This window comes from Sprattus sprattus (assembly GCF_963457725.1).
Source record: "Sprattus sprattus genome assembly, chromosome: 6".
NCBI classification, from domain to species: domain Eukaryota; kingdom Metazoa; phylum Chordata; class Actinopteri; order Clupeiformes; family Clupeidae; genus Sprattus; species Sprattus sprattus.
In genome coordinates this window covers 7,840,828-7,852,977 of record NC_137925.1, presented here as the reverse complement: position 1 = coordinate 7,852,977, position 12,150 = coordinate 7,840,828, and the positions used below count along the sequence as shown (strand labels likewise).

Below are 12,150 nucleotides of genomic sequence, written 5' to 3'. Positions count from 1 at the left end.
AAACACACACACACACACATACACACATACACAAACACACACACACACACACACACACACACACAAACAAACACACACTTTTACATACAAAAAGACTGTCATGCACACATACATCCACATCTACACACACACACACAAGCTATCATGCACACATACATCCACTCTCACATGTGCATGCACACATTGTCACACATATGCTCAGCCTCTCAGACCACACACACACACACACACACACACTCCGGACACACACACACACACACACAGACACACACACACACACACACACATATATCGGTGAGTTTGTAATTGAAAGAACACTTCCTTTGGGTGCTGTGGCAACCCCTCATGTCTGGCAGTCCTCGGGGTAGGCCAGTGTGGTCTTTCCCTCGTCATGGAAACCAGAAGTGTTGTTGGGGCAATTCCGCCATAGATTCAGAATCACACATCTGGATCACGGAGTGGGGAGCTTTGTGTATGTGTGTGTGTGTGTGTGTGTGTGTGTGTGTGTGTGTGTGTGTTGGTACTCACAGCTCCAAGCATGATGCGCACGATGAGCCAGCGGAAAGTCCAGATGGAAATGAGGGAGGGTGGGCATCGTCGTGGCAACTTGTCCAGGCTACTCAGAGGGCACAGGAAGACGGCCAGGAAACCAGTCTCCAGGAGCTGACTCTCCCATCCTACACACACACACACACACACACACACACACACACAACACACACACACACACACACACACACACACACACACACACACACACATACAGCACATAGACAAAAACACACACAAACACACAGCAGCACACCCATACATTTACTTAAGTTCATCATACAAGAAGGGATGAGAGCTCACACACATACACACACAGGCTACATAAACACACTGGTATATACACACATAAGACTTGCTAACTCACACATATCCACAAAGGCTACATAAACACACTGATCTACACATACACATCCATCTGTATAAAGACATGTAGATCTCCATATAACTGGGACCACTAAAGCATCGGTTAAAGATAAGAACAGTATATTTGACTGTTGCTTGCACCCTATATAAACAAAGCAGCTTTAATGCAAATATTGCAAATATTAAGTTTTGCATCAGTCTTTCAGGTGTGAGACTGTGTGTGTATGTGTGTAAAACAGAGAAAGAGAGTATCTGTATGCGTGTAAAACAGAGAGAGTATGTGTGTATGTGTGTACATTTGAGAGAGACAGAGTGTGTGTATAGATGTGTGTGTGTGTGTGTGTGAGAGAGAGAGAGTGCGTTTGTGTGTCTGTGTGCGTGTGTGTGTACGTGCGTCTGTGTGTGTATGCTGCGTGTGACTGCTGTGCTGTGCTGTGCTGTGTGTGTATGCTGTGTGTGCTGTGTGTGTGTGTGTGTGTGTGTGTGTGTGTGTGTGTGTGTGTGTGTGTGTGCTGTGTGTGCTGTGTGTGTGTGTGTGTGTGTGTGTGTGTGTATGGGTATGCTGCGTGTGACTGCTGTGCTGTGCTGTGCTGTGTGTGTGTGTGTGTGTGTGTGTGTGTGTGTGTGTGTGTGTGTGTGTGTGTGTGTGTGTGTGTGTGTGTGTGTGTGTGTGTGTGTGTGTGTGTGTGTGTGTGTGTGTGTGTGGTAAAGAGGGACAGGGCAGCAGGTTTGAATACTCAAATAAGGGCTCACTCTCACCAAAACATTGCTTAAGGCAAGCTAAGGAATAACACCACGCTATCCATGCAAAACTCCACAGCCTTCTCTACAGTATCTGTGTGTGTGTGTGTGTGTCTGACATACAGCCACAGAAGGTACATTAACGGACCTTAAAAGAGACAGCTGCTTCATCGGACACCAGGAGATATGCAGCCTCTGGAATGTGTGTGTGTGTGTGTGTGTTTGTGTGTGTGTGTGTGTGTGTGTGTGTGTGTGTGTGTGTGTGTGTGTGTGTGTGTGTGTGTGTGTGTGTGTGTGTGTGTGTGTGTGTGTGAGTGTGTGTGTGTGTGTGTGTTTGTGTGTGTGTGTGTGTGTGTGTGTGTGCGATGCATGCGTAAGTGCGTGTGTGTGTGCGTGTGTGTGTGTATGTGTGTGTGTGTGTGTGTTTGTCTTTACACCTGCTACTTTCTTTCTCTGTAGATCCGCTGGGCTTTCTGCAGCTGCTTCTCCTGACAAAGGCCATCATTATGTGTGACCCACACCAGCCCTTACACACACACACACACACACACACACACAAACACACACACACACACACACACACACACACACACACACACACACACACACACACACACAGCGCACAGCACAGCAGTCACACGCAGCATATACATACACACACACACACACACACACACACACACACACACACACACACACACAGCACAGCACAGCACAGCACAGCTGGAAACTACATGCCAATACTGAGGTTGAGGGTCTCTGTCTGTTGCTGTTAACGTTAGTTATGTGCCATGTTTTCAGTGGAACTATATGTAAATCTGCCTGGAGGAGATAGAGGGGAAGATACAGAAGAGCCAGGAAAAAAGAGATGCAGAAGAGCTAGTAAAAGAGAGATTAAGAAGAGCCAGGAAAAAAGAGATACAGAAGAGCTAGTAAAAGAGAGATTAAGAAGAGCCAGGAAAAGAGAAAAGCAAAAGAAGAACGTGAAAAAGAGAGAAGATAAAGAAGAGTGAGGAAAAGAGAGAAGATAAAGAAGAGCGAGGATAAGAGAGAAGCAACGTCACGGATATAATGGGAGACGACAGCAGAAGAGAGGAAGGGAAGCAGAGAAAGAGGATGAAAGAAGAAAGAAGAGAGAGAACAGAGGGAACAAGAGAAGTTATCCCAATAACTCCACTGGCTCCTCCAGCGCCCAAAGGCTTGTTAGGCTGTCCAATCTGGCCACTTAACCTGGAGCTGGCCGGTATGATCCACTGGTATATATTAACACCCAGTCTGATTGGCTGCTGTGATCCAGTGGTCTATATTTACACCCAGTCTGATTGGCTGCTGTGATCCAGTGGTCTATATCTACACCCAGTCTGATTGGCAGGTATGATCCACTGGTCTATATTTACGCCCAGTCTGATTGCATTAGCAGACTCTGAGTTGATGAGGTTACTGAGTTTATGCTGTCAGACACCTTTGTGATAACTCAGTTTGGTAATCCTGATGTGATATGCACAGCACTCGCCAAAGCACAGAGTTGAGCTGCACCGCAATGATTCATCGGAAATGTAGTACAAAGACTTTTACGGGGTGCTTGTTTTGTAACAGTGTTTATAAGTACCAAGTTTTTGCACTATCCACACACGCACATGAACACTTTTGCACTACTTTTCACTATTTGCAGCCCTTTCACAAGTAACGCACAATGTCATATGTATATGTTATATGTAAACACCCCACCCCCTGTGTACACGTTCTCCCTATGTGTATTGTTATTGTTTTTGTATTTATTGTGAATTTTGTATTTTTGTATTTATTGTGATTCATGTATGTATGTAAGTTAAGCTACTGGATGACCTTAATTTCCATCGGGATCAATAAAGTATCCATCTATCTATCTAAGTCAAAAGACACCTGAAGGCAGGACTTCCTGTAAACTGTATTGTCTGAACTGAATTCCATGAGATTTGTTTTGAAAGAATTTCCTATGAGTAACGTCTTGGTGGACATAAATGGTTTAGGAATGCTGTTTATTAAGACATATTTGGGTCAAATGTCTTTAGAGCACATATCCCACTGGACACAGAGCTGGCTGCCTCTGAGCAGGCCCCTGTAGCCTTAGAAGTGACACAGTTGGACCAATCAGACTTTAGAGGAGACCCAGTTGGACCAATCAGGCTTTAGAGGAGGCACAGTTGGACCAATCAGGCTTTAGAGGTGACACAGTTGGACCAATCAGGCTTTAGAGGTCATACAGTTGGACCAATCAGACTTTAGACGTGACATAGTGGGACCAATCAGGCTTTAGAGGTGGCACAGTTGGACCAATCAGGCTTTAGAAGTGACAAAGTTAAACTAATCAGGTTTAAGGTATTACACAATTGGACCAATCAGGCTTTGAGTAGTGACCCAGTTGGACCAATCAGGCTTTTGGGATGATCATGTTGGACCAAACAGAGAGACATTTCCCCATCTCTGCACCCAGAGGGCATTTCCTCAAGGGCTCAGATATCTGATAGAAAGGTCATGTTGGCCCGAGAAGAGGAGTAGGACTTAAGGGTGATTTAAGGGTGAGCATTTAATTTAGTTTCCTTTCCTTTCATATCAGCTGAGATTGAAGATGAGGATGAAGAAGAGGATGAAGAAGATGACGAAGATAAGTGTGTAAGGTCTAACCAGAGCTCAGGCCCTCAGCCGGCGTATATATGGTCTAAACAGAGCTCGGCCGCTGTGTGTAAGGTCTACCCAGAGCTCCGGCCTTCAGCCGCTGTGTGTAAGGTCTACCCAGAGCTCCGGCCTTCAGCCGCTGTGTGTAAGGTCTACCCAGAGCTCCGGCCTTCCGGGGGGCACATGACTTCTGTGGGAAGCCAGCGAACGGTAATGGAACAAGGTGAGATAATAGCCTCCGCTACGTGCTCAACCTCACACATCCAAACACGTACAAACACACACACACACACACACACACACACACACACACACACACACACATCCAAACACGTACAAACTCAAAAACTCTGCTTTGCATAAACACAGATACACAAACAAAACACAGAGACAAACCCTCCCTGAGTCTGGCTCTGAACACACACACACACACACACACACACACACACACACACACACACACACACACACACACACACACACACACACACACACACACACACACACACACACACACACACACACACACACACACACAGACACACACACACACACACACACACAAACAGGAGGAGAACAGAGTATCTCCAGCCACAGGGTAGGCAAAGCCTGAATCAATGTGAAATCTGGAAGCGGTTACCTTCCATCAGAAACAGCACTCGGAACAGCTCGGAACAGCATGCCTGTATCTATTTCAATTCCTTTGTGTTTATTTGCGTTGGTACCACTCTGCTCTGCCAGAGAAACTCCAGGGGTTGGGGTTCCTCTCACCCCACCCCCACCCCAGTGTGATCCCCACCTCACTCCTCTACTGGTCAGAGTTCTAAAGCCCTCATCACAAGTCATCACAGCAGAGCAACTGACTGGGTATGAGTTCGTGTGTGTGTTTGTGTGTGTGTGTGTGTGTGTGTGTTTGTCTGCGTGTGTGCTTGGCATGCGTGCATGCGTGTTTGAGTCTGCGTGTGCGTCGGTGTGTGTGTGTGTGTGTGTCTGTGTGTGCGTGTGTGTGTCTGCGTGTGTGTGCGTGCGCCTGCGTGCGTGTTTGTGTTTGTATGTGTGTGCTAGTTATAATACGGTGATAGCTCAGAGTGTTTACTCACCAAAAGAGTACCTGAAGAGAAACAGATAAAAGGAGCATTTTAATAACGGAGCAGCTTTCACTCATTGACAATCCTCTATGTGTTCCACCTCAGTTCTAACAATCCTCTATACACGTTAGTGTACAGACACCATACATCATGTGCATACTGCTCTAATGATCTGTAAAGTATGTATGTAAGATCAGATGCCAACCCACTCCGTCCTCATTAGACATTGGAACATTCTTAATTACAACCTTGTTTACTAATTAAAATACCAGACACATCCAACTAACTGTATCAGTGGATAATTATATAATTGCTCAGAATAGATTAACTGAATTAGAGTTAAATGTCCTCCAATAAAATGTACTGAGAAAGTGTGGGGAGGGAGATAGTCAGTGTGTGTGTGTGTGTGTGTGTGTGTGTGTGTGTGTGTGTGTGTGTGTGTGTGTGTTAGCAATAGCTGTAGTTTTCTTCTCTAAACCAGAAAGAGACACAGTATATGTGGATGGGGGGGTGTATACAGTTGTGTGTGTGTGCATGACTGCATGTGTGAGAGTCAGAGCGAGAGAGAGAGTGTGTGTGTGAGTGTGTGTGTTGACATGCATGTGAACGCGCATGTGTACTATTCATGTATGTGTACATGTGTACGGTTGTGTGTGTAGCTGCTCACCAGAGCTGGCCAACACTGACGATCGAGTGGTACAGAATCCACAGGAGGGTCATGATGATCATGTTGGCCCTGCCTGTGATGAGCACAAACGCAGACAGTGCCAACCCTACCAGGGCGATGCCATCCAGGTTGGCATCCATGCTCTCCCAGTCCAGGAACCAGAGCAGCGAGGGCGTGTAGGCCAGGGCGGCCATGCCAATCTTGCCACCCACGTAACGCTTGACGCTTCGCAGGTAGTCCTTGCAGGGCATCAGACCACGCTGGCCAATCAGCTGCTTGTTCTGATGAAGGGCCACGCTGAAAGCTACAACTGCACGAAGCACAGTCAGAGCCCCGTTTTAGTCGGCAGCTACAAGACCAATGAACACACTGATGCATGTATGCGGTATACGTTGAGATGCATGTGATGTTAGTATATTTTAATAATGTGCATAGGTTTAAAAGTGTTAGTATTTTTCGTGAGCGATCTAGAGGATACGCCTAGCTGACCGCTAATGACCCCACATGAATGTGCAGATCTCTGAACAGATTATATTGCACGTCTCCGTCTGTACAGTCAACACTTGTCTTTTACAGAGGCAACAGAGGTGCTTTTTATTGGATGATAACAAGGATAACTTGAGAGGGGTGACTTCAGCTGTCAAACTTACAATAGATGAAAGTAATAGCGCGCAGCAGCACAATTCGAGTGAGCCAGTATGTCCCGGGGCGTAAAGTAGCGGTCTCATTTTTCTTGTACTTGTCTTCATTTTCCAGGTCTTTTCTGAGGTCCTCTGAAGAAACGTCAGAGTTCTCTGGTTCTCCGCGTCTTCTCCTCAAAGTGCTCTCACTACACTCGGAACTCTCACTGGAGGCCGCCATGATTGTCCGACGCACTGCGCAAACTCGGAACCAGCACTATCAGGAACGTCTTTGTCCACTTGAGGCGCCCGACTCAGGTGTAATTGAATAACATAAATAAACTGTGTTAGTCCATGTCGTCCACCTCCGGTCGAGTCACCCTGTGTACGTAGATGGCGTCTACATAAGCCAAGGCAAATTCATCCGCACGAATACATCTGAAATTTTAAAACGTCGAAGCATGGAAACATTTGTCACGATCAATACGTTTCAAGTGAACAGAGTGTAGGCTACTCTAGAGACTCATGTGATTTAAAGTGACGGCAAAGTGGTTATCTCGGAGTCATTCTTAATTGGCTGCATCATGAATAAACAAACTGTAGCCTACAAACATGTATGCTATAATAGAAAGAAATTTGATATGCATTTTAGCTCATTTTATGAGCGATCAAAACCTTAAGTACATCGATCATACAAATAATCAAAGGACTTAATTTGTGCTTTTGAACAATTTACGAGCGTGCTAAACTGTGCTAGTTTGGCGTCAGCTGTCCTGCAAACGGTCGTTCGTAATGCCGTTTGGCAATGAGAATGTTGTCAATGGCTCGCGCATCACTACCTCCGCCCAGCACGCGCAACTGTTAGAGCCAGACCACACTCAAGTGGCACGAGAATAACACAGGCCTAATTCAGAATTGTTGAGAAATTACTGTACAGTTGCCCTTGGAAATATCCAAGCTTCCCATTAAAAAATGATTAAGACGCACATAGAGACGTATCAAATTACAGCTCAGTTGGGTAGCCTAACTTAATTTACAAGTTGGAAAAGTTCTGGTCTGATCCCACCAATGGGATGCGGAAGAGGGAAGGGGAGGGGACACGGTACGCGGACAACAATTTTCCTCATAGCCAGTGCTTCCTCTAAGTAATGTATCATTTCTCACAGTGTGCGGACCTGCTGTGGGCAACTTCGAGGCACCGCACGAGTTTTGGACAGCTGGCATTTGTGACCTGGAGAAGCCCAAGACTTTACATGTGCTGTACGTAAAAATGCTCTAATTTACCCTCTCTCTGGATTAAATCCGTTCTTAAGACTTTCTCTCGCCCAGCCTACTCATGTTTAAAATGAATGAAGAACGGGAGAAGGGTCTCGGCGATGAACCATGCAGTCCCTCGGGGACTGCTAGCTCCATGTCCCAAGTTGATCTGGATTCGGACGCGCCATCCTCTCCGACGGAGTCCGACGGACAAGGGTCGGGCCAGCAGCTGGCGCGAAGCGAGACGGTGGGCGGCGGGGATGTGGATGAGCGCTTCCCCGTGTGCATACGCGACGCAGTGTCCCAGGTGCTGAAGGGGTACGACTGGTCGCTGATTCCCATGCCCATGCGCGGAAGTCGCTCACTGAAGGACAAGCCGCACGTAAAGAGACCCATGAACGCGTTTATGGTGTGGGCACAGGCGGCACGGAGGAAACTAGCGGATCAGTACCCTCACCTCCACAATGCCGAACTGAGCAAGACGCTGGGCAAGTTATGGCGGTGAGCTCAAGTCTTTTCCCTCGCAGCTCTTTGCGGAGTGTACACGTCTGTAAAGGAAATGTTTTCTGAATCATAGTTTATTGATACGTCAGTGCATCATCTGCTATAGACTTCTGCAACCATGACAACATGATGTATTATACATAGAATTACACATTTTACATTTTATTTTCCTGAAAAAATGTCTGAAGCAACTTTGCTTAATAAACAAAATCATGCACTTCATGCACTACAAACCCAAAGCACACACCTCCTAGAAAACAGTTTCATATCCAAGTGAATAGTTTTTGCATTGGGTTAGATATGCATGGAAATGTGGAGCAGATTGATTTAATTTATTCATCTTAGTGATTATAACAACATATGACGACAGGGACAATATGTATAGCCATCAGCCAGGACTCACAGCAACTTTATGATCCGTGTATAGACTCCTCTCTGAGAACGAAAAAAGGCCTTTCGTGGAGGAGGCGGAAAGACTGAGGGTGCAACACAAGAAAGATCACCCGGACTACAAGTACCAGCCCCGGCGGCGGAAGAGCCTGAAGCCGGGCCAGAGTGACCTGGACGCGGGGACCGAGCTGGACCATCCCCATAGCGACCAGCTGTTCAAAGGAGAGGTGGGAGTGAGCAGCCTACATTTAGGCATAGGAAGCCTGCATCATCCACACGACCATTCAGGTGAGAGAGCCGTCCCCAGCCAGAGAGTGTTTGTGCTGTTTCCCCTCAGCAGTGAGGTTATGGGGATGCCACTGCCACAAGCATGTTAGGTCAATTGAGTGTGTTTTTTCTCCAAAGGTCAACCTCACGGGCCGCCCACGCCCCCCACCACGCCCAAAGCTGACCCGAGCCACTGCGGGAAGCACGACTTCAAGCTCGAGGGCAGACGCGGCCTGGATGGCGGCCGTCAGAACATCGACTTCAGCAACGTGGACATATCAGAGCTCAGCACTGACGTCATCAGCAACATGGAGACCTTCGACGTCCACGAGTTTGATCAGTATCTGCCCCCTAACGGCACCCACGCCCACGCCCACGCCGTCCTCTCGGATCACCAGGGACACGGGCAGAGTGCCGGCGGCGGGTCGTTCGGTTCTTTCGGTCACGGCCACGGCGGCGCCGGCTGGAGCCACAAGGGCCCCGGGACAGCTGGGTGTGTCAGCGGCAGCGCCGCCGCCGGTCAGGCCAGACCACAAATCAAGACGGAGCAGCTGAGTCCGCGACATTACGCAGAACAGTCCAGCACATCCTCCTCCTCCCCTCAGCAGAACGTGGGCTCTTACGGCACGCAGACGTGCACCTCCTCCACCACCTCCTCCTCCTCCTCCTCCTCCTCTCTGGCCGTCTCCTCAGGCGACTACACCGACCTCCAGGCCGCCAACTATTTCACGGCGTACCCTGGCTATCCGGCGGGTATATATCAGTACCCCTACTTCCACTCCTCTCGGCGGCCGTACGCCACTTCCATTTTAAACAGCCTCTCTATGCCTCCGGCACACGGTGGCTCAACAAACTGGGAGCAGCCGGTGTACACCACACTGACCAGGCCCTAGAGGACATCCACCCACCGGTGTACACCACGCTGACCAGGCCCTAGAGGACATCCACCCACCGGTGTACACCACGCTGACCAGGCCCTAGAGGACATCCACCCACCGGTGTACACCAGGCTGACCAGGCCCTAGAGGACATCCACCCACCGGTGTACACCACGCTGACCAGGCCCTAGAGGACATCCACCCACCGGACTCATCTTCCACGGACTCTGGCCTAACACACACAGTGCATACTCAATGGACTAAAGTTAGACTAGAGTTACTTCTTGACAGACGCTCACAAACTTGAAGATGAAGGAAATACAAGTCTTTGTTTACATAGTAGGGTTAACATTTACATTTTTTTTTTCTTGTGTTTTTACTAATTACCAATCAATTGGTTCAAGTAGCCTTGCTATCTGCAGAGGTTGTAACAAAACTGATTTTTTTACATTTTAGTACCAGTGATGATTACATTTGAACTGTTAAATTCCAAGCCATATTGTGGCATATTTCTTAACATACCACAGACATTGGACTCCCTATCACTCGTGACAGACACACACTCAGTGTGAGGTTGTGTCTCTTTGACTGAAGGAGTCAATGGACTAAAGGCATGTGCTCGGGCCTCCGCGCCAGACCAGACTGGACACATGATTTATGCGCTCTCGAAGATATGTGTTTCTATATTTCAGTTGCTTGGCTTTTATGCTTTTATCTTTAAAAAAATCTGAGCATTTGTGAATGAATTTTTGACAAGCAGGTGAGTCCTGCTTTATTTCAACTGGATTTAAAATATGCTGGCCGTATGATATCCTTCGATTCTATACAACTATGTGTCTTAAACTTTACTTTGTCTAAAAACTGTTTATTCATGGTTATTTTCACATCTCACACTTTAAGTCAGCAGTCAAAATCACTTAATCCTTCTCTGGTAGATGACCAGTTCCAAAAAAAAAGGAAAGGTGGTAGACGTGGGAGTAGTAGTAGCAGTAGTAGTAGCAGCAGCAGCAGAAGTAGTACCAGTAGCAGCAGCAGTAGTAGTAGCAGTAGCAGAAGTAGGAGTAGTAGTAAAAGTAGTAGTAGTATAAGTAGCAGCAGTAGCAGTAGCAGCAGTTACAGTAACAGTTGCAGTAGTAGTAGCAATAACAGTAGTAGTAGTAGTAGTAGTAGTAGTATGATGAAATGTTGGGTTGATTGTGGCCTTAGCCATGGGTGCACTGGCCAATCCAATTGACAGATGTGGGGGGGGGGGGGGGGTTTGATTGTAGTTGTAGTAACAGTAGTAGTAGTTGTAGTAATAGTAATAGTAGTAGTAGTTCTCTCTTTGCACCTCTAATAGTCTAATAGTCTAATAGAGGCATTGTGTGCACCGAACCAAACCAAACCAGAGTGCGGTAGAGAGTCATACCTACTGAGTTGTTGAAAAGAACTGACACAGCTGTTTAAAATCTTAACTAAACATTCTACAGTTTCAGGAAATCCTGTGGACTAGCAGGAGTACTTTAATCTCCTTGAGTCCAGACACAAGACGAAGCCTGCGTGTCTTTTGTTCAGTCTGGTCCTTAATTCATTTCACACACTCCCGACGCGATTGGATATCTCAGAGGATGAGGTAGCGTCTGCATGTCTGACAGCCAATCAGAGCAGCCGTCCCGGAGATGAATGTGGCCCTGATCAGACAGCTCCAGAGCCAGACCATGCCTGGAGGAGCTCACGCTGACAGTTCAACCTGACAAAACTGAATACACATACATTACTGACAACAGAACTGACAATAGTGCTTATACTTACATTATCAACAACATAACTGACAATACTGCTAGTTCTGACAGCACAACTGACAAAACTGCTTATACATACAGAATCAACAACATAACTGACAATACTGCTAGTTCTGACAGCACAACTGACAAAACTGCTTATACATACAGAATGAACAACATAACTGACAATACTGGTCATACTGACAGTACTGTCAACACAGCCCACTCATTTGGGCAATGAAGCTCTACAGGGAAATGTGTTGATGCACTTGTTGATTTGACTGGTGGTCTGTAGATGTGTCAGACGATCGTAGAGCACTGCACTGACACTGTAAAGCAGTCCACACTCTGGGAGCACCTGACCCTGGGTTTGACCCTAATCCCCATTAGAACAGGACCGGATCC

At 47.1% G+C, this 12,150-nt stretch overlaps 2 protein-coding genes across 2 annotated transcripts in view; one reads left to right on the top strand and one right to left on the bottom strand.

Moving 5' to 3' along the window:
• The window catches only part of lmf1 (lipase maturation factor 1), a gene marked incomplete at its 5' end in the record, with an annotated part of 48,287 nt that extends 41,360 nt beyond the window's left edge, over positions 1-6,927 (bottom strand). The window contains 4 exons of the mRNA XM_080840160.1: positions 529-677; positions 5,412-5,422; positions 6,067-6,376; positions 6,717-6,927. Of these exons, the coding sequence (XP_080696286.1) occupies positions 529-677; positions 5,412-5,422; positions 6,067-6,376; positions 6,717-6,927 (681 nt within the window). The remainder of the gene's footprint in view (positions 1-528; positions 678-5,411; positions 5,423-6,066; positions 6,377-6,716) is intronic.
• A 1,040-nt stretch (positions 6,928-7,967) lies between these two features.
• sox8a (SRY-box transcription factor 8a) lies at positions 7,968-10,425 on the top strand. Its single transcript, XM_080840140.1, has 3 exons — positions 7,968-8,444; positions 8,875-9,125; positions 9,243-10,425. Exons 1-3 carry the CDS (start codon positions 8,023-8,025, stop codon positions 9,995-9,997), a joined length of 1,428 nt encoding a protein of 475 aa, XP_080696266.1. The 5' UTR covers positions 7,968-8,022; the 3' UTR covers positions 9,998-10,425.
• The last annotated feature ends 1,725 nt before the right edge of the window (positions 10,426-12,150 follow it).